The sequence below is a fragment of the Erythrolamprus reginae genome, chromosome 4 (assembly GCF_031021105.1).
Source record: "Erythrolamprus reginae isolate rEryReg1 chromosome 4, rEryReg1.hap1, whole genome shotgun sequence".
NCBI classification, from domain to species: Eukaryota; Metazoa; Chordata; class Lepidosauria; order Squamata; family Dipsadidae; genus Erythrolamprus; species Erythrolamprus reginae.
The window spans coordinates 138,710,388-138,734,044 of NC_091953.1; the positions used below are offsets into that span (position 1 = coordinate 138,710,388).

The 23,657-nt window shown below is 47.1% G+C and overlaps 1 protein-coding gene across 1 annotated transcript in view; it reads left to right on the forward strand.

Annotated features, from left to right (window-relative positions):
• The window catches only part of NAT8L (N-acetyltransferase 8 like), a 34,697-nt gene extending 23,189 nt beyond the window's left edge, over nt 1-11,508 (forward strand). The window contains exon 3 of the mRNA XM_070751460.1: nt 8,535-11,508. Coding sequence (XP_070607561.1) covers nt 8,535-8,902 — 368 coding nt within the window. The 3' untranslated portion in view covers nt 8,903-11,508. The remainder of the gene's footprint in view (nt 1-8,534) is intronic.
• Nucleotides 11,509-23,657: the final 12,149 nt, after the last annotated feature.

Here is a 23,657-nt window from a genome sequence, read left to right on the forward strand (position 1 = left end):
CTCTTTAAAAAGAGGGCTGTGAAAATATCTACTGACCCCTTGCATCCTGGACATAAACTGTTTCAACTCCCACCCTCCAAACGTCACTACAGAGCACTGCACACCAAGACAACTAGACACAAGGACATTTTTTCCCCAAACACCATCACTCTGCTAAACAAATAATTCCCCCAACACTGTCAAACTATTCACTAAGTCTGCACGACTACGTATTACTATTAGTTTTCTCTCATCATTCCTATCACCCATCTCCTCCCACTTATGAGTGTATGACTGTAACTTGTTGCTTGTATCCTTAAGATTTTTATGAATATTGATTGTTTCTTCATTGCTTATTTGACCCCTATGACAATTGTTAAGTGTTGCACCTTATGATTCTTGACAAATGTCTCTTTTCTTTTATGGACACTGAGAGCATCTGCACCAAAGACAAATTCCTTGTGTGTCTAATCACACTTGGCCAATAAAGAAGTCTATTCTATTCTATTCTCTTCTATTCTATTCTCCATTCTATTCTATTCTATTCTATTTGATTCTACTGTACTGTACTCTACTCTGTTCCAATTAACCAGTGGAGGGCTCTTCTCGTAAGGTATCTCTGGACATTTTCTAGAGTGTTTATGTCCGAAATGCGGTGTGGGTTCCAGACAGATGAGCTGCATTCAAGAATTGGTCTGGCGAAAGTTTTGTATGCTCTGGTTAGTAGTGTGAGATGACCGGAGCAGAAGCCAACAGAGGCCCCTCCAGATCAGCCGAAGGTGACGCTTCTCTTTAGGAGCAAATAAACTTTGCAGTGGGTTACGAATGAAGAAGGGCAGAGAAGCTTATTGGGAGCCTCTTCTGTGATCCTGACACAAAGGCCCTTGTGTGACAATGGGAGGGAGGCCGAGAGCAGTGGAGGAGCATTCAAAAGGCGAGAAATGGTCCCAGAAGTTCAGGGAATAATCCTCTCCACCTTTAGCTGTGCTTGTCCCAGATTCAGGGAAAGTTCGGAAATGAACTTTGCAACCAACACCTCTGCCAAAATCTGCCTTCCATCCCCTGTCCTAACGTTTCTCTATTATTAATACCCATCTCATGTATATAAACACTTTTATGTCTTTGTGTACTACCAATAAGTACTTGACAAAATAAATAAATACAATATAACAATAGAATAGTTTATTATGAGCAATTAAAAAGAGTTAAGAACAATAAAAACCCAATGTAAAACACTCAATCATCTCTCATTCCCTCTATTGGGCGGAGAGGGACATATGGCCCAGAGCCCCAGGCCTGTTCACATAGATGTGTTTTTAGCGCCTTCTGGAAGGGGAAGCGGTTCGAATCTCCAGGGGGAGTGGGTTCCAGAGGACTGGGGCCACAACAGGAGTTGGTCCCAGAGGACTGGGGCTTTATAGCTGATAACCAACACTTTGAATCGCGTTTGGAGACCGATCGGCAACTAGTGCAGTTTGCGGAGTGCTGGACGTATATGGGTATACCTAGTTATGCCCAACACGTGTTGATCCAGACTTTTTAAGGTTAAACATTCTACATCTATCAAGACTGCTTGGTGGACATTGGCTACTCCAAATGAAAAGTTGTTTTTCCTCTGGTGAACTTTACACCATTTATTCCAGCTTCTTTAGTAAATAATTTAGCTAATCTTAACCGTGCACTTAATCCTGCCACCCCATCTACGACTTCAATTTACAATGCAAAAAGCAAACAAAAAGCCAAGAACAATAACACACACCTCGCACGTGGTTAGATAACTTGCTTTCTGACTGCTGCCAAAAGAGAGGATGTGGTTGTCAGTTCTATTCATGGAGAAACAAGACTTGATTGACAAAAACAGTTTTCTCCGCTGGAATCGCCTTCCAGGGCTGGGAAAATGGACCAGCCTCTCCGTCCGAGGCTACGTAGAATTCAGTGCAGACTTTCACATCAATTTTAAAAAAGACAATGACACAAGAATCGCCCCGCGTGGGTGAGGAATCTAACCTTGGCGTAAAGCTTAATGTTAACCTATAGTGGGAGACCGCTATTTTTTAAAAAAATCTTCCTGTGGTTTTAGGCTGCATTAACTGATGCACTTCAGGCCAGGTGAAGTGATAACGGATCATGACGGTGCAGTGGTTAGAGTGCAGCACTGCCAGCAGTTTGGCAGATCGAATCTCAGTAGGCTCAAAGTTGACTCAGCCTTTCATCCTTCCGGGGTGGGTCAAATGAGGACCCAGATTGTTGGGACAAAAAGAATGTGGTGCATTGCTTTCTGGGCGACACTCGTATATTGGCGCATTTTAATCAACTATGCACAATGTCACAAAATCCATATTGAGTTTCAAGGCTTGCAAAAACCCGCCGTTCTTTCACTGTTTGTGGGTCAATTAGTTCTAGCCACTGACGACCCTCCTCTCCACATTTCGGGGGGGTCTGGCTCATTGCACTGGAGGGCAGGAAAGGATGCTCGATATGTCCCCCGCCGCTTCAATTGTGTACATGTTGTTTCCTGGACATTGTGCATTAATTGCACCAGATTGGTTGTGTAGAGAGACTTTCTTTATTTGCAGAGGTCAGTAGCACTGGTGGAAGAGACAATAGCCGCAGGCCATTGACCTTTCCCCAGCTGTGCCATAAGGCCTCCTGGGGTTCATGGATTATCCAGGATGATGGGCAAGTATGAAGGCTTCTTTCCCCTGCAAACCAGCATCTGCCAGCTCTCCCTTGGTAAGTCTATGGGGTTCTTGTGCTCTGTGTGAATGGAGGGAGGCTGGACAGGAGGGCAGGGTGTAAGGCTGGAGATGGGTTTAGGAGGAGGAGGAGGAAGAAAGAGAGAGAGGCATTGAAATTCGGGGCATGTTTTTTTCAAATGGCTACAGATTAATATTTTCTTGCCTTTTCCAGGCTCAGAAAACACAAACCTCAAGGCCTTCAGGTATTGGAGATGAGGAGCAAGGTAGGCACCTATAGATTTCTTGTGTTGACAGAGGGCATCTTAGGCGACCTGCTCTAGGACAGCATTCTTTGGGTTTTGTCCAGTGTCCTTTAGGGTGGGAAGAGCGATGAGCCAAAACAGGAGAAGACCTTAATTTTGCTTCCTCCTTTCCTTTATTCTTTTGGTGAGAGAGAGAGAGAGTCAATTAAATTAAATTATATTAAATTTACTGAGAGGGCTGGGCATTTGCACCGGACTTGCGTGATCCAGAGGTGCAACCCTTTATAGGTATCCTAGGATAGGCAGAATCCAGCCAGTGTTTTTGGATCACAAGGTTACACGAGAAAGGAGATCCTTTTCGAGAAAGAAGTTGAGTTTCTCATGGACTCACCTACGTTACAGCAGTAGATCCCCAAAAGTTCATCCAGGATCACAGAAACACTATTTATTTCATGGGGAGACAGTAATCTCCCGTTCTCATTTTGTAAGCGCAACCAAACTTGAAAATTACAATCCTTTAAAGCAGTGTTTCTCAAACCGTGGGAACTTCAACGTAAGTGGACTTTAAGTCTTGCCGTCTGGGGAATTCTGGGAGTTGAAGTCCACCCATCTTAAAGCTGCCAAGATTGGGTGTGCACACCGCCTTAAAGAGTCAAGTGAATATAACTTACTTATTTTATTTTATTATTTAGAATTTGTATGCTGCCCACTCCTGAGAGACTCAGGACGGTGCACAAATCTAAATAATAAAATAAACTTAATTAGTTTGAGTAAGTTATTCTCTCAGTTCAGTGGAAATTGAGCCAGGAGCAACAAAGGGCAGTTTTTGTATTAAAAGCTAAAAGGACTTCACCAAATTGTTTTCTTACAAAACGAGCTTAGAGTGTTGGAATCAGAATCAAAGATGTGAAAGAAATGTTCAGAAGAAATGGCAGCGGCAACAATATTGTGGCTTTTCCTTTCTTAATTCCCGCAGGAGACACACGGACCGATGCGTCAGCCTTCGCTTACGGGGAATATCCGGAAACCTTTATCAGAAGAAGGCGGGACTTCCTCCCTTCAGATAACAATCCCTGGGCGACAAAAGGCAGGCAACGCCCACTCGTATTATCTCTACCTGTCCGGGGGTTTTCTCCCCCAATTGGAGTCACGTCAGTATTTTTGAAGTTCTTCTAATTGGCTCCCCTTTTGTATTGGAAAAATAAATGAAGTTTGTGGGGTGTTTTTCCTAATGTTCCAGCTGGTGTGTCTGTTTTGTCCTGCTGCAACCTCTTTGTGGTCCCAGGTCCCCAGCGGGAGTGTCCGTAGCCTTGTCCAGCTGGGGGAGAGTTTCACAAACCTTCTGTTTGAACCCCAATAAGTGTCGGCGCCTGCAGCAAAACCCTGAGCCTTCCCTCCGCGCACCCACTCCCGGCTCCTCATTGGCCCCAGTGGGGTCAGGAACCTTCCGTCCCAAGTTGCCGTGGGTCTATTCATTTAATTTAACTTATTTGATTTTTAAGCCGCCCAACTCCTTGCAGACTCTTCGGAGAGGGGCGGCATACAAATCTAATAAATAAATAAATAAACAAACAAAAATTAGTGGAGGAATCTAACATAAAAGCAGTGGAGGCCTGCTATCCCAACGGTAAGGCGGCTATGTTCTGGTAGCGATTTTTGGGATGTGTGCGCAGCCGTGAGCCCTCGATGCGCCCGTGTGCCCCCACACCAGATTTCTCTTCTGTGCATGCGCAACAAGAGAAATTTTATGTGAAGAGGATCACGCGAGAGATATTTCGGTGAATTTCGTCGATTCTTTGCTTCTGTGCATGCGCGGAAGCAAAAATACCTGAGAAAATAAAAGGTGTCTCCTCATGATGCTAAACCAGCCACGGATTCCCAGCAGCCTATGGGAGGCCTTGTTTTGGGGGGTCCAAATGCAGTGACACCCTACCAGATGTTTAGGATCCCGCAAGGGTAAGTTCCTCTTATTGACCTCTGACAGTCTGCTTAAGTTGGACTTCGAGAAGAGCAGAGGAGTTGTTGCCTCCATTAAAAAACACAGCCTTCCAGCACTTTGGAGAATGACCTTCAAGCCCTACGGCCCTTTGCTCTCCATCCTTGCTTGGACTTTTTCTCTCTTTGACTGGCAAGAGATGGAAAGTCAAGTTCCAAATTCTGGTGGACGCTTCCGTGATTTTGCTCTTTGGCCATGGTCTTGTAAGTTAGCCGATTGGTTAACCTTCCCCTCAAACCAAAAGTATCTCCTCTCAGTATCTCCTCCCGCCCCATTCTAGTAGGAACCGGATACTGCTCCCAGTTGCCAAAGACCCGAAGTCTTTGTAACCAAAATGGGATCGGCTGCAGTTCAATAATGTGTCCTCACATGTGTTTGAAAACCTTCAGGGGAAAAAAATAAAGGACAGAATAATGTCCATGATCGTGCAAACTGATACCAGGTTGGGAACTTGTTGTGGTTGGATCACAGCCAACTCTTCTGGTAATGGACTTTGAGCCAGAGGAACTGGGTCTGTCTTGAGCATCGGAGATCTGTGTGGCTATAGGAGGATTCAGACAGTGAGGGGGAACGATAGATGGAAGCTGGAGGTGCTGGAGAGATAGAAGTGGAGGCCCCGGCGATGCCTGTGGAACCCCCAGCTAGAGCCTTGTCTGGGTCGGATGAGGAGGTGGTGATTAATGATCCAATCCTGAATGTGCGTGTGTGAAGGATTAGGAGGAGACAGGAACAGTTGCACAGATGCAGGAGGAGATCTTGATCACAGCTGAGCATCATAGGGAATTCTGCAGTGTGCATAAAAGGGGAGGTTTTATTGGGAGGGTTCTTTGCAGGAGTTATCGTTCATGGTTTAACAGAGAAAAAGAAACAGATCCAGAGTTTTCTCTAAACTAACATCCCTGGTTCCTCAGAGAAACCCAGCCTTTGGACAATTGTTTTATGAAAGACTGTAGCTATTGTAAAATTAGTGAGTATTTTTGCTTCAGCCCAGTTCGAAGACATTATTTACAAAGCTTGGGGGGGGGGGGTTGGGGACATTTGTTATTGGCCTTGAAGATAACTCAGACTCTTTGGCAGTAAATAGATATTCTTTTGAGGTAATTAAAGAAGCAGCCTTAGAAAGTGCCCAAGCGGTAATAGTTTTAGGTTGGAAAAATACAATAAAATGGACAATACAAAATTGGTACCGGTGCATGGTAGCATACATTCAGTATGAAATTATGGATATATAGATGAATATAATTAATGGAAATAAAGCGAAAGAACTGATGGGAAGATGGGAGAGAGAGGTTATATGGTTAGTGGAATTTGAGACCAAGGTATAAAGATTAAACTGGAATCACTCTATAATCTGTAAATATTGTAACGTTCTTGGTTTAAAATGATATTAAAAAAGTACCCCCTCATTTTGGTGGAGGGGTCTGAATGAATGATGTTGGGTGGTGGGAGCATGTATCACTGCGTTCTATGTAGTACGTATCTGTCATTATTAAACATTAATAACATTTATTTTTTTTAAAAAGAGAACCAGCCCACTTCCTCTCACAGAAGCTTCGGTGCTGCTTCACAGGCGCATAACGCTGGGCGGATTAAAGCAGGCGTTCACAAACTCCTTTTCCACAGATGGCAAAGCTCACAAAACATAATTCACTTTCGTTACTCAACACTTCCAATATTTACACAATATGTAATGGAACAGAAAATTATGTTTTGGATGTGGTGCAAAAAATGTTATAGGAAGGCATCTGACATGATGATTTTGTCCTAATTGCGGTTTCTAAGGAGAACTTACATCATTGGGTGCTTCCTCAATGTTGATGATGTTCAAAAGCATAAAGACACGAAATAACCTTCCGAAGTCATAAAGGGAATTATTTCTTCTTCACCCAGAGGGTCCTTGCTTCATGGGATTCCCTTCCAGAAGAGGCCGTGACAGCTGTCAGCCTGGAGAGCTTCAAGGCAGGATTAGACAGATTCATGGATGCCAAGTGTATCCATGGTGGTTATTGAAACGGATGTCCATCTGCCGCCTCTATGTTGGTTGAGGCAGGCAGGGTTCCCTTGCATCCCATTTGTTGGGGGTCAGGGGAAAGGGAGGGTCTTGCCTTCTCCTTTTGCTCAACAACCTCATGGACAATTGGGGGGCCACTGTGGGATATAGAACGCTGGACTCGACGGGCTTTGGCCTGATTCAGCAGGGTTCTTCTAATGTTCTTATGTTCCTTCCTTCCTTCTCTCCTTTACTGAAACGGATGTCCAAGTGCCACTTCTATGTTGGTTGAGGCAGGCAGGGTTCCCTTGGGTCCCATTTGTTGGGGGTCCAGGGAAAGGGAGAGTTTTGCCTTCTGTTTCTGCTCAAGATCCCCATAGACAATTGGTGGGCCACTATGGTACAAAGAAGGCTGGACTGTATGGGCTTTGGCCTGATTCAGCAGGGCTCTTCTTATGTTCTTATGTTCATTCCTTCCTTCTCTCCCTTATTGAAACAGATGTCCATGTGCCACCTCTATGTTGGTTGAGGCAGGCAGGGTTCCCTTGGGTCCCATTTGTTGGGGGTCCAGGGAAAGGGAGAGTTTTGCCTTCTGTTTCTGCTCAAGATCCCCATAGACAATTGGTGGGCCACTATGGTACAAAGAAGGGTGGACTGTATGGGCTTTGGCCTGATTCAGCAGGGCTCTTCTTATGTTCTTATGTTCATTCCTTCCTTCTCTCCCTTATTGAAACAGATGTCCATGTGCCACCTCTATGTTGGTTGAGGCAGGCAGGGTTCCCTTGGGTCCCATTTGTTGGGGGTCCAGGGAAAGGGAGAGTTTTGCCTTCTGTTTCTGCTCAAGATCCCCATAGACAATTGGTGGGCCACTATGGTACAAAGAAGGCTGGACTGTATGGGCTTTGGCCTGATTCAGCAGGGCTCTTCTTATGTTCTTATGTTCATTCCTTCCTTCTCTCCCTTATTGAAACAGATGTCCATGTGCCACCTCTATGTTGGTTGAGGCAGGCAGGGTTCCCTTGGGTCCCATTTGTTGGGGGTCCACGGAAAGGGAGGGTCTTGCCTTCTCCTTCTGCTCAAGATCCCCATGGACAATTGGTGGGCCACTGTGGGACACAGAAAGCTGGACTCCATGGGCTTTGGCCCGATTCAGCAGCACTCTTCTTAGGTTCTTAGGTTCCTTCCTTCCTTCCCTCCTTCCTTCTCTCCCTCATTAAAATGGATGTCCATGTGCCACCTCTATGTTGGGTGAGGCAGTCAGGGTTCCCTTGGGTCCCATTTGTTGGGGGTCCAGAGAAAGGGAGGGTCTTGCCTTCTCTTTCTGCTCAAGATCCCCATGGACAATTGGGAGGCCACTGTGGGACACAGAACACTGGACTCGATGGGCTTTGGCCCCATTCAGAAGGGCTCTTCTTAGGTTCTTATGTATTTATTCGGCTTCTATGCTTCCCAATGCCAAAGGACTCAGAGCGGCTTACAACAGTATAAAAATTACAAAAGCAACAAGAAGAAGAAGTCAAATATAAAAACAAAATTATAAAATCTTAATTAAAAAAGCATAATGACTGACCCACCTTCGGCCAAGGGTTCTGTTCCCTCCCGACTGACCCTATGCTTTGTGCCCACAGGTTCCTGCTTCTGGGTGGCGGTGTTAAACGGCAACGTGGTGGGCATCGTGGCTGCCCGAGGCAACGAGGAGGACAACACGTTGGAATTGCGGCGCATGTCCGTGGACTCTAAATACCGCGGTAAAGGGATCGCGAAAGCGCTGGGTCGGAAAGTGCTGGAGTTTGCCCTGGTCAACAACTACTCCTCTGTGGTGCTGGGGACCACGGCGGTGAAGGTGGCAGCGCACAAGTTGTACGAGTCCTTGGGCTTCAAGCATGTTGGGCTGGTGGAACACTACTCGCTGCCTGGAATGTCCCACTCTATTCTAGAGCAAGTCTTCTTCCAGCTTCGCTACCACCGCTACTGCTTGCAGCTGCGCGAAGAATGAGGGGGCCTCATCTTCATGGCGACCCCCCCCAGAACCTCCTCCCCCCGCCCATCGTCTCGTGGGGGCTCGTGTGCCATCTCCTCCATTTCATCTTCTGCATTGGCTTTGTACAAGTCCTAGTACGGGCGGAGGGCCCTCCTCCTCCTCCTCCTCTTCCTCCGCCTTTTCTGAAATGCTTGTAGGGTGATGCGGGAGATATGGTGGACCTGCCCTTGGCCTGACCTGGGTCAAGGCCAGGATGGACGCGCTCATTCTCCCGGTCTTAAACCCCACCCCACCCCGTTAACCTACATAAGCACAGAAACGTCGACGCATCACAACAAGGCTGCTTGTCTGACGTGCGTTATAATAATAATAATAATAACAACAACAGCAATTAATAACCTCCGTTCCCCCTTCCTCTCCCCCCCCCCAAGTATTAAAGAAAACGATGCAGCTCAGTGCAAAAGTTTTATGTGAATGCATCTCTCAGTATTTTATGAAGTAGCAGGCATTCATGTCCTCATGATAACAACGCCGGTTAGTCATGCTGAAAGAAAAACGTGAAATTCCTGCTTGCTCTAATGCATGATGAGGAAGTATTTGCATGCACTCAAACCACAACTTATGCACTTTGTGGATGTGCCTCCCTCGCTGCCCAGATTCTCCAGAGTGTCGGTGCATCTCGCACCCGGGACCCTTTAGCCTCGTTTCACTTCCTAAGCCAGCAAATACAAGCCCTGAGCCCAGTGTAACATATGTAAATTACAGAAATATCAAAATATGCGAATGTAGATAGACTTCGGTGCCCCCCTGCCAAATATCTCCATCCAGAGGGTTAATTCCCCCCCCCTTTATTGAAAGAGTTTCCTTTATTACGTTTGCTTAAAAAACGATCCAAAACTCTTTGCTTTTGCGGAACTGGTTTTTCCCGGAGGCAAAATGGAGACTTCTGTTTCTATGGCAACACACCTGTACGCTAATTGATGTGCACCAAATCTGAACGCTTGAGGAAAAAGCAATATGCGCGCGAGAGAAAGAGAGACGGAGGCCAGGGGAGCAAAGATGCAGCTTCTCACCGGTTGCTACTTGCTTAGCGTGAGTAGCAACTGATGAGCAGAGCTCAGGGACGGCGTCACCGCTGCTTTAACAATGAGTGTGAGTTGTTGTGCAGCTCCATGAAAAGCGACGCAACAGCGCAACAGAGACACGGCATGCTGCCCGGCATGAAAACACCCCAGGCTGCAAACTCTTCTGCCTTGAAATACCAACCTCTTATTCCAACCCCTGCATTCATGGCAGCCGGATAGAAACCAGGCAGCTTTGGGGTCTTAAAAGGTTTCGGAAAAGCTCAGAAGATTTCGGGTTGTGTTTATTTTGAGTAGTGGTGGGTGGGTGGGGGGCATTGGGCAGCTCTCGCTCAACATTTCCTCCAGTTGAAAAAAAAGAATAGGATAGTGAAATTTGGCCGCCCCGATTGGAGGGAGATGAGTGACACCGAGGGCAGGGGAGAGTAGAAAGACCCCCGTGCCAAGCCATTACTGTGTTTCTATTCGGTGACAGGGAGATGCTTCATGTCTTGCTACCTGCTCTCAAAATTGAGGAGTGGGTGGGAAAGAGAGCAAAGATAGAGGAGGCCGCCCTGAATTTTCCAACCACTTCAGGGCCAGGGCTGAGGAGCCTGCAGCCTCTTCCCCACCGCTCTGCTTCCTTGAAGGCCAGCCGCGGCTCCGTCCTTACCCAGGAAGGGGGGCCAGTGATGGGTGAGGGCTTCCTCGTTGCCCCCCTGCCTCTCTCTCAAGCGTGGAGCGACTGGGACGAAGCGGCTCTTCAGGCTGACGACCAAATAAAAGGAGACGGAGGGGTCACCAAACATGGTGTCCCAACGGTGCCATGAGCTAAAAATGGCCAGGCCAAACTGTTGTGTCCCAGCAATAACCCCCCCCCCCCCCCGATCAGAACTAAAAAAGCCTTTGACTGGATGAACGGAATGCACTTCTTCGGAACCGAGAGCACTCGCGTGTCTTGATGTAAAATGTATTTTTTTTCTTAAAAAAAGGAAAGAAAGAAGAAAAATTCGAACGCTGTACATTTATCTCGAAGCTCTTCAACTGGGTACCTTTGTTTTGGGGGAGGGGATGTAGGATAGAGATGTATAGTGTACAGAAATTGGTACGATATTTTATAGCTGTTTTTGGCGATGACATTAAACTGCGTTAACCCAGATGAATATTATAAAAGTGTTAAGGTGGGGGGAGGGGGGGAGGGGGAAACTGCTTGTGCCTTTTATTTACTTATTTTTCCCTTTTCTGTTCCTCTGTTTCTCCTTGCACTAAATGGGTTTTTCCTGGAGGATTTAACAGTTCTGCATGGCCTAGTGAATTGGACGATGGAAGTGTTACGTGGCCTCTGAGGACTGTGATGGATTGTTATTATTGAGGCACTTTAAGAATCCGGATGGTTTAATGCTCCTCCCGGTGGGAGATTCCCTCTTTTTGTAGCTGGAGGATGAGCCAACACCAGACAGGGGAGTCCGCCCTGCAAGACCTTGACCAAACTGTCAACTGTATGATAACCTTTTTACCGTTGCCTATGGAGTAAGCTTCTGAAAATACATGGGTTTTGAAGTGTTGCCTCTCCAGCTTCTGCCTAATTCATTCGTGCTATGAGTCCAACGCCAATGGGGGGGGGGTCTCTTGTCCAGCTAGTTGTATCTTCTTTCCACGCCCTTTAGTACATCAGCAAAGGGCTGACAGAAAACATCCTTGACCTCTTGAAAAAGCAGCGAGAAGCCTCCATGGGGCCTCTCTAGGAATCTCCTGGGAGGAAACAGGGCCGTAAAAGGCAGGGAGAAGCCTCCGTGGGGCCTCTCTAGGAATCTCCAGGGAGGAAACAGGCTTGGAAAAGGTGGGAAGAAGTCTCCGTGGGGGTCTCTCTAGGAATCTCCTGGCAGGAAACAGGGCCTCTACCCTCCCTGTGGTTTCCCCAATCATACGCCTTATTTGCTTTTACATTGACTCCTATGGGAAAAATTGCTTCTTCTTACAAACTTTTCTACTTAAGAACCTGGTCACGGAATGAATTAAGTTCATAAGTAGATGTTCCACTGTATTATATTTTTGAGAAGATGTAGCAATGGTGCATGCGCAGAGCTCTTCCGATTTACCAAACCCTTTTCCCAGTTGGGAGAAGAGACCGCACAACCCATAGCAGCTGAAATCCAGACTTCTGGTGTGAGTCTAGGCATCCTAACTCACAAACCAATCGTGCCACATTCAGTGGACCTGTCATTCCAACCAGCTGCGTGTTGATTGATGCCTCTTCCAAGCACGTGTTCGAGTGGCAATATCTTTCCTGTGTTGAAGGCGCCTGCGTCCACGTGGCTGACTTTGGAAGAGGCCGCTTTCTCCTGGGAACCCGGCAGATATATTTTCTGTGGTGAGGGGGAACATGGACCTCCCCCAATGCTGTAGGGGTTGGGCTGGTCTTTCCAAAAGAACGTGGAGCGAGGCCTGGGAGCGGAGGCAGCTGTCGGTACAACCCCAAGCCTGGCTGGTTCCGAGCCTCCTCCCGCAGCCACCTATGTGGACTTCCCCTCCGGTCTCTGGGCATTGCCGGCTTTTCCTGCTGCCTCGTTTCTCCAGCTTTTGCCCCTTAACCAAAATGACACAGCAAAGCTGCTATTTACGAGGATGATTTCATTGTGGCGGCTTTTTATAGGCTGCAAAACCCAAGGCAGAAACGGTCGCTCTTAAATTTGGATTTCTGCTCCGAGTAAGGAAAATGTTTCGGTTATTTTTAATTCTGGCTTGGAGCCAGCAGGGCAAAGCGTTCTGGCACTGAAGCCTTTATTGCAAGGGGGGGGGGGTTGCCTGGAGGGAGGGACTCGTTGTCAATCAAAGCGGCCACGATCCTTCAATCAAAGAGCCACCAGGGGTGTTGCAGCAGATGGAGGAAAGGGGCAGATTGAGACCCCCTCTCTTGACTCCCTTGGCCCCTTTCCTATAGGACTCTCTGCTTGATCATGTCCGCAAAACACTTTAATAACAACAACAACAACAGCTGAGTTGGAAGGGACCTTGGAGGTCTTCTAGCCCAACCCTCTGCTTAGGCAGGAAACCCTACACTATTTCAGACAGATGGTTATCCAACATCTTCTGAAAAACTTCCAGTGTTGGAGCATTCACCACTTCTGGTGGCAAGCTGTTCCACTGATTAATTGTTCTGACTGCGAGGAACTTTCTCCTTAGTTCTAAGTTGCTTCTCTCCTTGTTTAGTTTCCACCCGTTGCTCCTTGACCTACCCTCATGTGCTTTGGAGAAGAGCTTGAATCCCTCTTCTTTGGGGCCACCCCTGAGATACTGGAAGACTGCTATCCTGTCTCGCCTGGTCCTTCATTCAACTACCCATGCCCAGTTCTCCCACCTAATTGTTTAATTAATCAATACTTCATATTGTAATTTATTTCTCCCTTGCATCACAGAAATTGAACTTAGAAAGCCCAGGCTCTTACGCAGGCTCCACGGAGTTTCTGCTGCAGAATCCCACAATCGTCCCGCAGATAAGATCCATTTTGGCTTTTGCCTTGGATTCAGGTGTAGAGAACGAAGCGGCTGGATTCTGGGGAGCATTTCGTTTCTGTCCTTTTTACAGGCTTCATAAGGTTTACAAAACCCCTGCAAATGTTTTGGAAGAAGGTATTTCATAATTAGGGAGGCCCCCCACAAGGCCCCGGTCTTCCATAGCAATAGCATTTAGACTTCCCAGTGCTTTTCCAGCCCTCTCTCAAATGTTTCACAGAATCAGCATATTGCCCCCAACAATCGGGGTCCTCATTTGACCCATCACAGAAGGAAGAATGGAAGGAAGGAAGGAAGGATGGAAGAATGGATGGAAGGAAGGACGGAAGGAAGGATGGAAGGATGGATGGAAGAATGGATGGATGGAAGGAAGGAAGGCAGGAAGGAAGGAAGGACGGAAGGAAGGAATGGATGGATGGAAGGAAGGAAGGAAGGAAGAATGGAATGGATGGATGGAAGGAAGGAAGGAAGGAAGGAAGGAAGAAAGAATGGATGGAAGGCAGGAAGGAAGGAAGGAAGGAAGAATGGAATGGATGGATGGAAGGAAGGAAGGAAGGAAGGATGGATGGAAGGAAGGAAGGACGGAAGGAAGGATGGATGGAAGAATGGATGGATGGAAGGAAGGAAGGCAGGAAGGCAGGAAGGAAGGAAGGAAGGAAGGAAGGAAGGAAGGAAGGAAGGAAGAATGGAATGGATGGATGGAAGGAAGGAAGGAAGGAAGGAAGGAAGGAAGGAAGAATGGAATGGAAGGAAGGAAGGAAGGAAGGAAGAATGGAATGGATGGATGGAAGGAAGGAAGGAAGGATGGATGGAAGGAAGGAAGGAAGGAAGGACGGAAGGAAGGATGGATGGAAGAATGGATGGATGGATGGAAGGAAGGAAGGAAGGAAGGAAGGATGGATGGAAGGAAGGAAGGAAGGAAGAATGGAATGGAAGGAAGGAAGGAAGGAAGGAAGGAAGAATGGAATGGATGGATGGAAGGAAGGAAGGAAGGAAGGATGGATGGAAGGAAGGACGGAAGGAAGGATGGATGGAAGAATGGATGGATGGAAGGAAGGAAGGCAGGAAGGCAGGAAGGAAGGAAGGCAGGAAGGAAGGAAGGAAGGAAGGAAGGAAGGAAGAATGGAATGGATGGATGGAAGGAAGGAAGGAAGGAAGGAAGAATGGAATGGAAGGAAGGAAGGAAGGAAGGAAGGAAGAATGGAATGGATGGATGGAAGGAAGGAAGGAAGGAAGGATGGATGGAAGGAAGGAAGGAAGGACGGAAGGAAGGATGGATGGAAGAATGGATGGATGGAAGGAAGGAAGGAAGGAAGGATGGATGGAAGGAAGGAAGGAAGGAAGAATGGAATGGAAGGAAGGAAGGAAGGAAGGAAGAATGGAATGGATGGATGGAAGGAAGGAAGGAAGGAAGGATGGATGGAAGGAAGGAAGGACGGAAGGAAGGATGGATGGAAGAATGGATGGATGGAAGGAAGGAAGGCAGGAAGGCAGGAAGGAAGGAAGGCAGGAAGGAAGGAAGGAAGGAAGGAAGGAAGGAAGGAAGGAAGGAAGGGAGGGCAGTACCATTTAGACATATACTGCTTGCTAATACTTTTCCAGTCCTCTCTAAGCAGTTTACAGAATCAACATATTACTGCCAACAATCTGGGTCCTCATTTGACCCATCTCAGAAGGAAGAATGGAAGGAAGGAATGAAGGAAGGAAGGAAGGAAGGAAGGAAGGAAGGATAATAGCAACAGCATTTAGACTTATCTACCCCTTCACAGAGCTTTTCCAACCCTCTCTAAGCAGTTCACAGAATCAGCATATTTGCCCCCAACAATCTGGGTCCTCAGCTGTCTTTTTTTGGAGACTCACACACGGCAACTTTGGACGCCGTTTCCGTCTGTCTCCGTGTGTGCGTGCATTCACTTCTGAGGTTTCTGTGCTAGTTTGTTAATGTGCTCGCCGGCTGCAAAGCTCCTGGGCCCTGACCCACTCAGCGGGTTCACTCAGCGGCCACCAGTGTAAAGTGCTTCCCTCCATCCCCAGAAATGACCCCTGAAAAACAAGGTGCTGCGAAAATGGACTAAAAGCTCCATTAATCAGGCCAGGTGGACAGTTCAGGCTCCCTCGGGGGCTTCTGACCATTTTCGGCCCCTCTTGCTTCTGTTCAAATTAGAGGTGGATTATATCTACCACTTGCCCTCAAGAGGGAAAGTGGTGCCGTCCTTGGCTCGAATCTTGCAAAGTGGCAAAGCCTTAAATGAAGAGTCTCTCCTCTCCTCTCTCTCTGACCTGCTGCTGGGAGGGGGGGAGACGTGTGGGTGGTTTCCAGCCTGTGTTTCGCTTGATGCCTTTTGTTCTAAATCTGGACCCTCGCAGGAGCCTTTTCCTACGATCATCGTTAGGGGGGGAAAAGAATCTTTCTACCTTTCAGACCCCAGAACGTTTGCTGTCATAATGTGTGAGACGTCTGAGCTTCTTCCAAATTGGGGCCCTTGGGAATCTGCCAAACCTGTCATCCGAGTTTTAACTTGGCTTCCTTGATCCAGGATGTGCCCCATCTCCTCTGATGGCGGTTAGATAACCTTTCCCTGAAGGTGAGGGCTCGGCTGAACGCCACCAAAGCACACTGAGGCTGGCTGGGGCTTATGGGTTCTTCCAACAGCTGGGCGGTGGGTCCATTTAATTATTTATCAGCCCAGCTTCTTGAAAAATACACAGATTATATATATTTATATATATATGTTTTCGTAGATATATATATATAGAGAGAGAGAGACGGGGTGGCACAGCAGGTAGAGTGCTGTACTGCAGGCCACTGGAGCTGACTTGTAGATCTGAAGGTCAGCAGTTCAAATCTCATCACTGGCTCAAGATTGACTCAGCCTTCCATCCTTCCGAGGTGGGTCAAGTGAGGACCCGGATTGTGGGGGCAAGAGGCTGATTCTGTTAAAAAGGGCTATTGGTAACATGTTGTAAGCCGCCCTGAGTCTAAGGAGAAGGGCAGCATAAAAATCGAATAAATAAAATAAATAAATATAGCTAGAGGTATAACAAGCAGGAAGAGGGTGATTGTGATCCTGCTGTATAGAGCGCTGGTGAGACCCCATTTGGAATAATACTGTGTCCAGTTCTGGAGACCTCACCTACAAAAAGAGATTGACAAAATTGAACGGGTCCAAAGATGGGCTACAACAATGATGGAAGGTCTTAAGCATAAAACTGATCAGGAAAGACTTCATGAACTCAATCTGTAGAGTCTGGAGGACAGAAGGGAGAAGGGGGGACACGATCGAAGCATTTAAATATGTTAAAGGGTTAAATAAGGTTCAGGAGGGAAGTGTTTTTAATAGGAAAGTGAACTCAAGAACAAGGGGGCACAATCTGAGGTCAGTTGGGGGAAAGATCAGAAGCAACATGAGAAAATATTATTTGACTGAAACAGTAGTAGATGCTTGGGACAAACTTCCAGCAGACATTTGAAACCTGCCTGGGATAAACATAGATCCATCCTAAGATAAAATACAGGAAATAGTCTAAGGGCAGACTAGATTGGCCAGGAGGTATTTTTTTGCCATCAATCTTCTATGTTTCTATTATATTATAGTCACTCAAGCTTGTTTAGAACAAATTGAACATTGGGATTTGAATTCTAAAACTCTACTGCAAATTCAAAGCTTCTTAATAGATAGCCATACAAGAAAACCCCCATTTATTAGTGAACGATTTAATGAGCATGCAGGGCCTTCTCTCTGCTTTCATATTACCTGTTACAATCAGATAACATGCCAATCTCTATCACATATGCCTTATGTGCATACACTCATGTGCATATACGTGACTATACTGTGTAATCCTATATGTAATAATCTCTGTGTCTCTAATTTATATACAGAAAATAAGCTTTTATTTATTTTATTTTATTAAATGTATAGGCTGTCCTCCTAGTGGGCTCGGGATGGTGCACAACAATAAAAGTCCAATGGTAAAAAATATACAATTTAATACAACATAATTTGTATGTTGTTTGGATATGTTAAAAAAAAAAATCCCTAAAATTTTCTGGGCATAAGCTTTAAAATGATGCTTGTATTTAGTCCCATCTTATATTACTCCCATCATTGTTGTTATTTCTTTATTTACTGTACAAAGTTAATATATTTCATAAGAGATTTTCTACCACACCAAGGACATTTCTCACTTCTCTTCTCTTCTCTTCTGCTACTCTACTCTACTCCACACTCTACACTCTATATACTCTACTCTCTAGAAACATAGAAACATAGAAGATTGACGGAGGAAAAAGACCTCCTGGTCCCTCTCGTCTGCCCTTATACGCTTTCCTGTATTTTATCTTAGGGTGGATCTATGTTTATCCCAGGCAGGTTTAAATTCAGTTCCTGTGGATTGACCAGTATGAACCTGCTCCTGGTTTTCTCCCTCTGAGCTCCAGGTTTAGTCAGACCGCCTGTAGCCGCTCCAGCTGGACTCTGGTCTTATTGGCCCTCTTTGCCCGGCCTGGTCCCTCCTGCTGTTCTTCCAGAGCCCCAGCGTATTTTGCCCCCTCCTGCTGTAATCCCCTGTGTGTTTTCTCCGCCTGCAGTGCCCAGGCTTCGTGGCTTTATGGTCAGATGGGAATGACTTTGCATTTCGGGACACAATGGGTGCCCTGACCAGATTTGTGGGATATGTTTTGTTTTTTCCATCGGATCCTCCAGCCAGAACATCTCCATGCTGGGGCTGTGACTTCCTAACCTGCAGACCAGCCGGTCTCATTTTACCCTGGTTTCTTTGGGGAACCCGGCCCGTTTCTCTAGCTGGTGGTTCCGTGTGTTTCCCACGAATCCAGAAAACGGGATTGTGTTAACCACGGGTGAGTGTGTTAAGCAAACACAGCCTTCGGCAATTTTGGTTTACTATGGTGGAATGAAATGCAGGTATAAAATTTGATGAATAAACAAAATAAACCAAGAAAGCTGAATCCTTGTGTTTGTTCTTGAATGCCAAAATCGAAAGGAACTCGCAGCCTTCTGTGCAAAATTCCTTCTTCCTTCTGCGTTTTGCATTCTTCATTCGGCATTCTTAGCTTTCCTCATTAGAGCAGATTAAGATAATCAGGTCGTTCCGCAGTTCAAAATCGGTGACCTTCTTCTTGCTGTGACTGAGGGGGGAAAAGAGCCTGGGGTCAGACAGGAGAACTACAACTCTCTGCGACCTCACGAGGTGCCCCTCTTTGCTTCACTGCCCCTACAGCACAGCTTTGGCCCCTTTTGGAGCCCACCGACGGGAAGAACTCAGCACGGGAGCAGGCAGACCCATCCTGACCCCGCCTGTCTCATCCCGCCGTGATGTCAAGTGGGAGTTTTGGGTGAAGGAGATATCTGTGGCCAGGGTATATTCTGGACATCTCTAGTGTGGGCAAAGATTTAGGCAACCATGAAGCTTCCTGAAGGCTCCGGAGTGCAAAAAACAGCCCAAGACGGAAACCAAAAGTCTGTTTTTCTGAAATTCCACTTTGTCCTTTTGGCTGGTTCTTTCACCATCCCAGGCTTCAGTGAGTGTGCGCATGCACAGAGGCAGCATAGGGTGTGTGTGTGCACATGCGTGGAGGGGAGGGAATGGGTATAGACATGTGCACTCCTGCTAGCACACACCCTTTGGCATGCAAACCAAAGGAGGTTCCTCCATCGCTGGTGTAGGGTCTCCTGCGTGGGAGAAGAGTTGGACTAGAAGGCCTTGAAGGTCCCTTCCAACTCGGCATCTTCTTGCCTGAGCATGGCTCTGAGATCACTTCTGGAGGCAAACTGAGAACAGCTGGTCTCCATGGTCCCTTCCAGCTGTGCTATTGTGTCTTTTGTACTTTGAGAATACACTCACACACGTCATGCCCACCGAACCTTTAGACAGAGAGTTTTCAGGACGTGGTCCAAACAAAGAGTGTGGAAGGCCGCAAGGCGCATACAAGGAACCCAGAGCTGTGTCCGTCACTCCTGTCCTCCTGCCTTTTCCAACCAGTAGCAGGCAATGTGGCCTTGCAGCGATAATGGCCGCATTGGGGGGTCTTGCCGCAGAGCGAGCAGACCAGGGCAGGTGGGTCTTCCTGAGGCAGGCAGGACGACGGGCCCCAAACAAAGCCTCCTGTGCTTCTTCCAGGGAGTGGCTGATGGGGCTCCTTCCCTCTGGGGAACGACGGACTCCAAGCTGGGAAGGGAGAAAACTCTCAGGACAGAGTGACCCTTTGTTCCCCAGCTGGGTCCCTGCTGACCTTCCTTCAAGGCCTGGGGCCAGATCCGTTCTTCAGTCAGGGTACAAGGAGCTCTGGGCCCATGTGGGCTGCTGTTGGTGTCCCCCCCCCCCAAATCCTTGAGTCACCAGAAGACTATGTCAACACAACGTTCACTCCCTAGATTGACAGTCCCGCTGCTTCTATTTCGGCTCTGCTGTGCACCGTGTAGGAAAATAATAGGAAACCCTATGAGAAAACCAATGGATGCAGTGGACGTCTCTCCTTCCTTCCAAACGCCCCCCAGTCAGTGGAGGAACCTCCAAAGATGACCACTGGGCTGGGCATCTCTTTACTCTTTTTACCTGGAAGATGCATTGGTTTCAGGGACCACACAGATTGGACGGAGAGGATTCCAGAAGAAAAATCCAAACTAATCTTTAAGATTTTCCTAGACAATACAAACACACACACACACATACACACACAGACATTCTTTCCACATTCTGGTCAGTTGGGGAGCGTGCCTAATAGTAGCTTTTCCAGGACATTGGGAGAAAGATCAAAAGCAACATGAGAAAATATTATTTTACTGAAAGAGTAGTAGATCCTTGGAACAAATTTCCAGCAGACGTGGTTGGCCAATCCACAGTAACTGAATGTAAACATGGCTGGGATAAACATAGATCCATCCCAAGTTGAAATACAGAAAATAGTATAAGGGCAGACTAGAGGGACCATGAGGTCTTTTTTCTGCCGTCAGACTTCTATGTTTCTATCTATGTTTCTATGTTTCTATGTTCCTTGGGTGTGGAGTTTTGCTACACCAGGAGGGCATCAAACAAGCAGCGAGGAAGGAGGTCTACAACTCTTTTCTGCCCCCCCCCCCGAGTCCTCGGAGAGGGGTGGCATGCAAATCTAATAAATTATTATTATTATTTTAACCGCTCAGTTGTGGGTTCAGGAAGCCTCTGCCCTCAGGTGGGTTGACGGTGGAGATGATACCTTGTCTTTTCCAGGAGAGGGGCAGCTATATAAGTAAATTAAATAAAAACCCCAAGGTGAGTGGGGGGCGCTGTATTCCTTCTCTTATTTATGACACACGTAAGGGAAACTGACCGGGAATAATTCAGACATGTCCTTCCTTACAAAACTGCAAGGCAGAAACAGCTTAAAGACTGGGCTTTTGTGTGTGTGTCGAGGGGGCCTTCAGATTGGGGGTGGTTGATAGATTGATATCAGATCTCTGCCCCCCTCATCCTACTCCTTCCCCATCTTTTAGCTATTGCATTATGTAATATTTTACAACCTTGTAGTATTCTATTACTAGAGTTTTACCTTTTAATGTGGCAAGGTGGCCTCCTGTGGTCAGGTGGGCGGCTAATCCATTTGATAAATAAAATAAATGCAGTAATACAACACAATAATCTCGGAAGGCTGGATCATCCCCTTGGCCATCGAATAGAAGCAGATGTGAGCTTGCATCCGCACAGATGTGGGAAAAAACGCGTGAAGGGGCTTCTAAGGGGGTTGGGTATTTTTTCTTACCGGGTTCTGCCTGAAAAGAACTGGTGGAAGCCTGGACTCTCTTCCTTCTCCTTAAAGGAGGGAAAAAATAAATAAATCACATGCTAGAGATTATAAATACTTGGGAAACATCCTGCAGAACTGTTGCTTGGCAATCCAGCGAGGCCTTGAGGCGAGACAAGAAGGCAGCCTGCTTCACGGATGGCTACAGACCCACGTTTGGTGGCTCAGATCAATTTATGGGACTCGGTCCAGCTGACGGGCAAGAGGGACCTGGAGTACCGGGGAGTGCTTCGTTGGATACGGAGTGGCCACAAGCCTTCCACCAAATGGGCAGAGGGGCCAGTAGCTGCACTTTCCAGGTAAAAATGCCACTCAGGCAGGGACCTGAAAAGTCAGAAACAATGTGAAATGGACCAGAGCCCACGGAAGCTGGCAAGCGGTCACTCCACGGAGCTTGGCTGGGAAAAAACAGAAGAAGACCTGGGCCAGGAAGGAGCCGCAAAGACAGTGAAAGGACTTGGAGGTTAAATCATGGGGCGAATGTTTGAGGGAGGGAGCTGATGTTCTAGCGCAAGAAAGAGGAAGACCAGGAAGCACACAACAGCCATCCCCCAATATCGGAGGGGCTGGCCCAAAGATTTGGGGGTCAGCCTAGTTTCCAAAGGCGACCTGAGGGCAGGACAAGAAGCAACGGATGGAAACTGTTCTGTCCCAGTGCCGAGCCCCCTGGAAATCAGACGCACACCACGGGGTCAACTAATAAAGGTTTTACGATATACAAAGTCTTGCGTTTGAGTTAAACTTGCGCCTCCTGCAGCAAAGTTTCCACACACTTGTTCTTCCCGTCATTCAATGCAATTTCGGCTGCAATTTTATTCCTCCCGACTAGCCGGAGGTGTTATCGGCAGCCTCCGAACGCCAGATAATGGATTCAGGGAAAGAAATTCAGCACAAAGACCAATTTAACACAGAGCCGTTTCCTTGGGAAGCACAGGGCCGGAATTCGCCCCCACCTCAGAAGAAATAAGAGACCATCGTTTCTGATCACACTCTAGGTGAGAACCCCAATGCGAGAATACCTGAGTCACACCGAACGGCCGTCTCTCACCTTTCCTTGCACTCAACTCCCCCCTCCCCCGCCCCAGAGGCCTGATTGATAGGCTATTCCCGTCCAGGGCAAAGCAGGCTCTGGAAAGTGGCCCAAGCAGGCCGGAATTAGTGAGCAAAAGGAGGGAAAATGTTGTGCTTGGTTCTGGGCCAGCTCCTGCAGAGGGGGATTTGGACGTTGCTTTGGGGGAATCCTCGGGTTATCAGAGACCTGTTTTATTGCCAGCAGAATCAAACAGAGAAGTTGACTCACAGCCAGGGACAGACAGTGGGGGAGAGGAATCAGACGGGGAGGTGGGTGCAGCCAGCCCACTGGTCAGTGGTCCAATTAGTGAGTCATCAGAATCAGAGGAGGGCCCACTTGTGGATGCCCGTGTGCGTAGGCTTATGGCAAGAAGGGATCAGTTGCACAGGCGTCTCAGAGGATAAATGAGCACACCTGTTCAAGGGGTAATTATGTTAATGTGTTTTGTGATAAATTATGGGTGTTGGGAAGTGTGAACTGTGGGCGTTTATCCGTTTGAGAAAGAGACTCCAGAAAGAACGTTGCTACAGCTCGTATTATTCAAGGACTTCTACTGTACTTTGGACACTTCACAGTTGAAGTACTTTTGAAGATTATTTGGCGTGGGTGGCTGTGGAGATTTACAGCCGTCACATCTGCTCTTTTGTTTTGGCAGCTGCCGCATTCAAGGACTTTTTTCAGGTGAGAGAAATTTGGCTCCTCTCAGAGTTTGTGTTTACAAGATTGCTTGATAAACTTGCTTTAATTTTTCCCTGTGACTGCGTGTGTGTTTGAACTTCATTCCAAACTCACTGGGAGCTAATTGCCCGGGGCCTGGCATAACAGGGAAAAAGGAAATCTTCTACCATTCGGCCACTGAGAGTTTCTCTTTCCTTTCTAGCCCTGTTTCCACATCTCCATTCGGGATCCCAGGGCTTGAATCTGGCCCCGTGAAGGTCTCACCTCCCTTCCTGAGAAACTCATCAACCCCACCCAAACACAACTTCCATGGTCTCCCCCTCCTCAACTCACCGGTGCCTCCCTTTGTAGCTTTTAGCTGCCTCCTCTTCCTCACCATTATGATAAGCCCACCTCATTATCCAGTCCCCAAGGAGAAAGACGGCCTATAAATCTAATGAATGAATGAATGAATGAATGAATGAATGAATGAATGAATGAATGAATGAATAAAGTATCATTCCACGAGAAGGGCAACCTATAAATCAAACAAACATGCGCATGCTTGTGATAGCGCCCGAGGGGGAAAAAAAGTTCGCCATCCCTGGTGTCGGCCACTAACAAAGGCACACAGGACGGCTTCTTAATTAATTCTTATTAAGGATT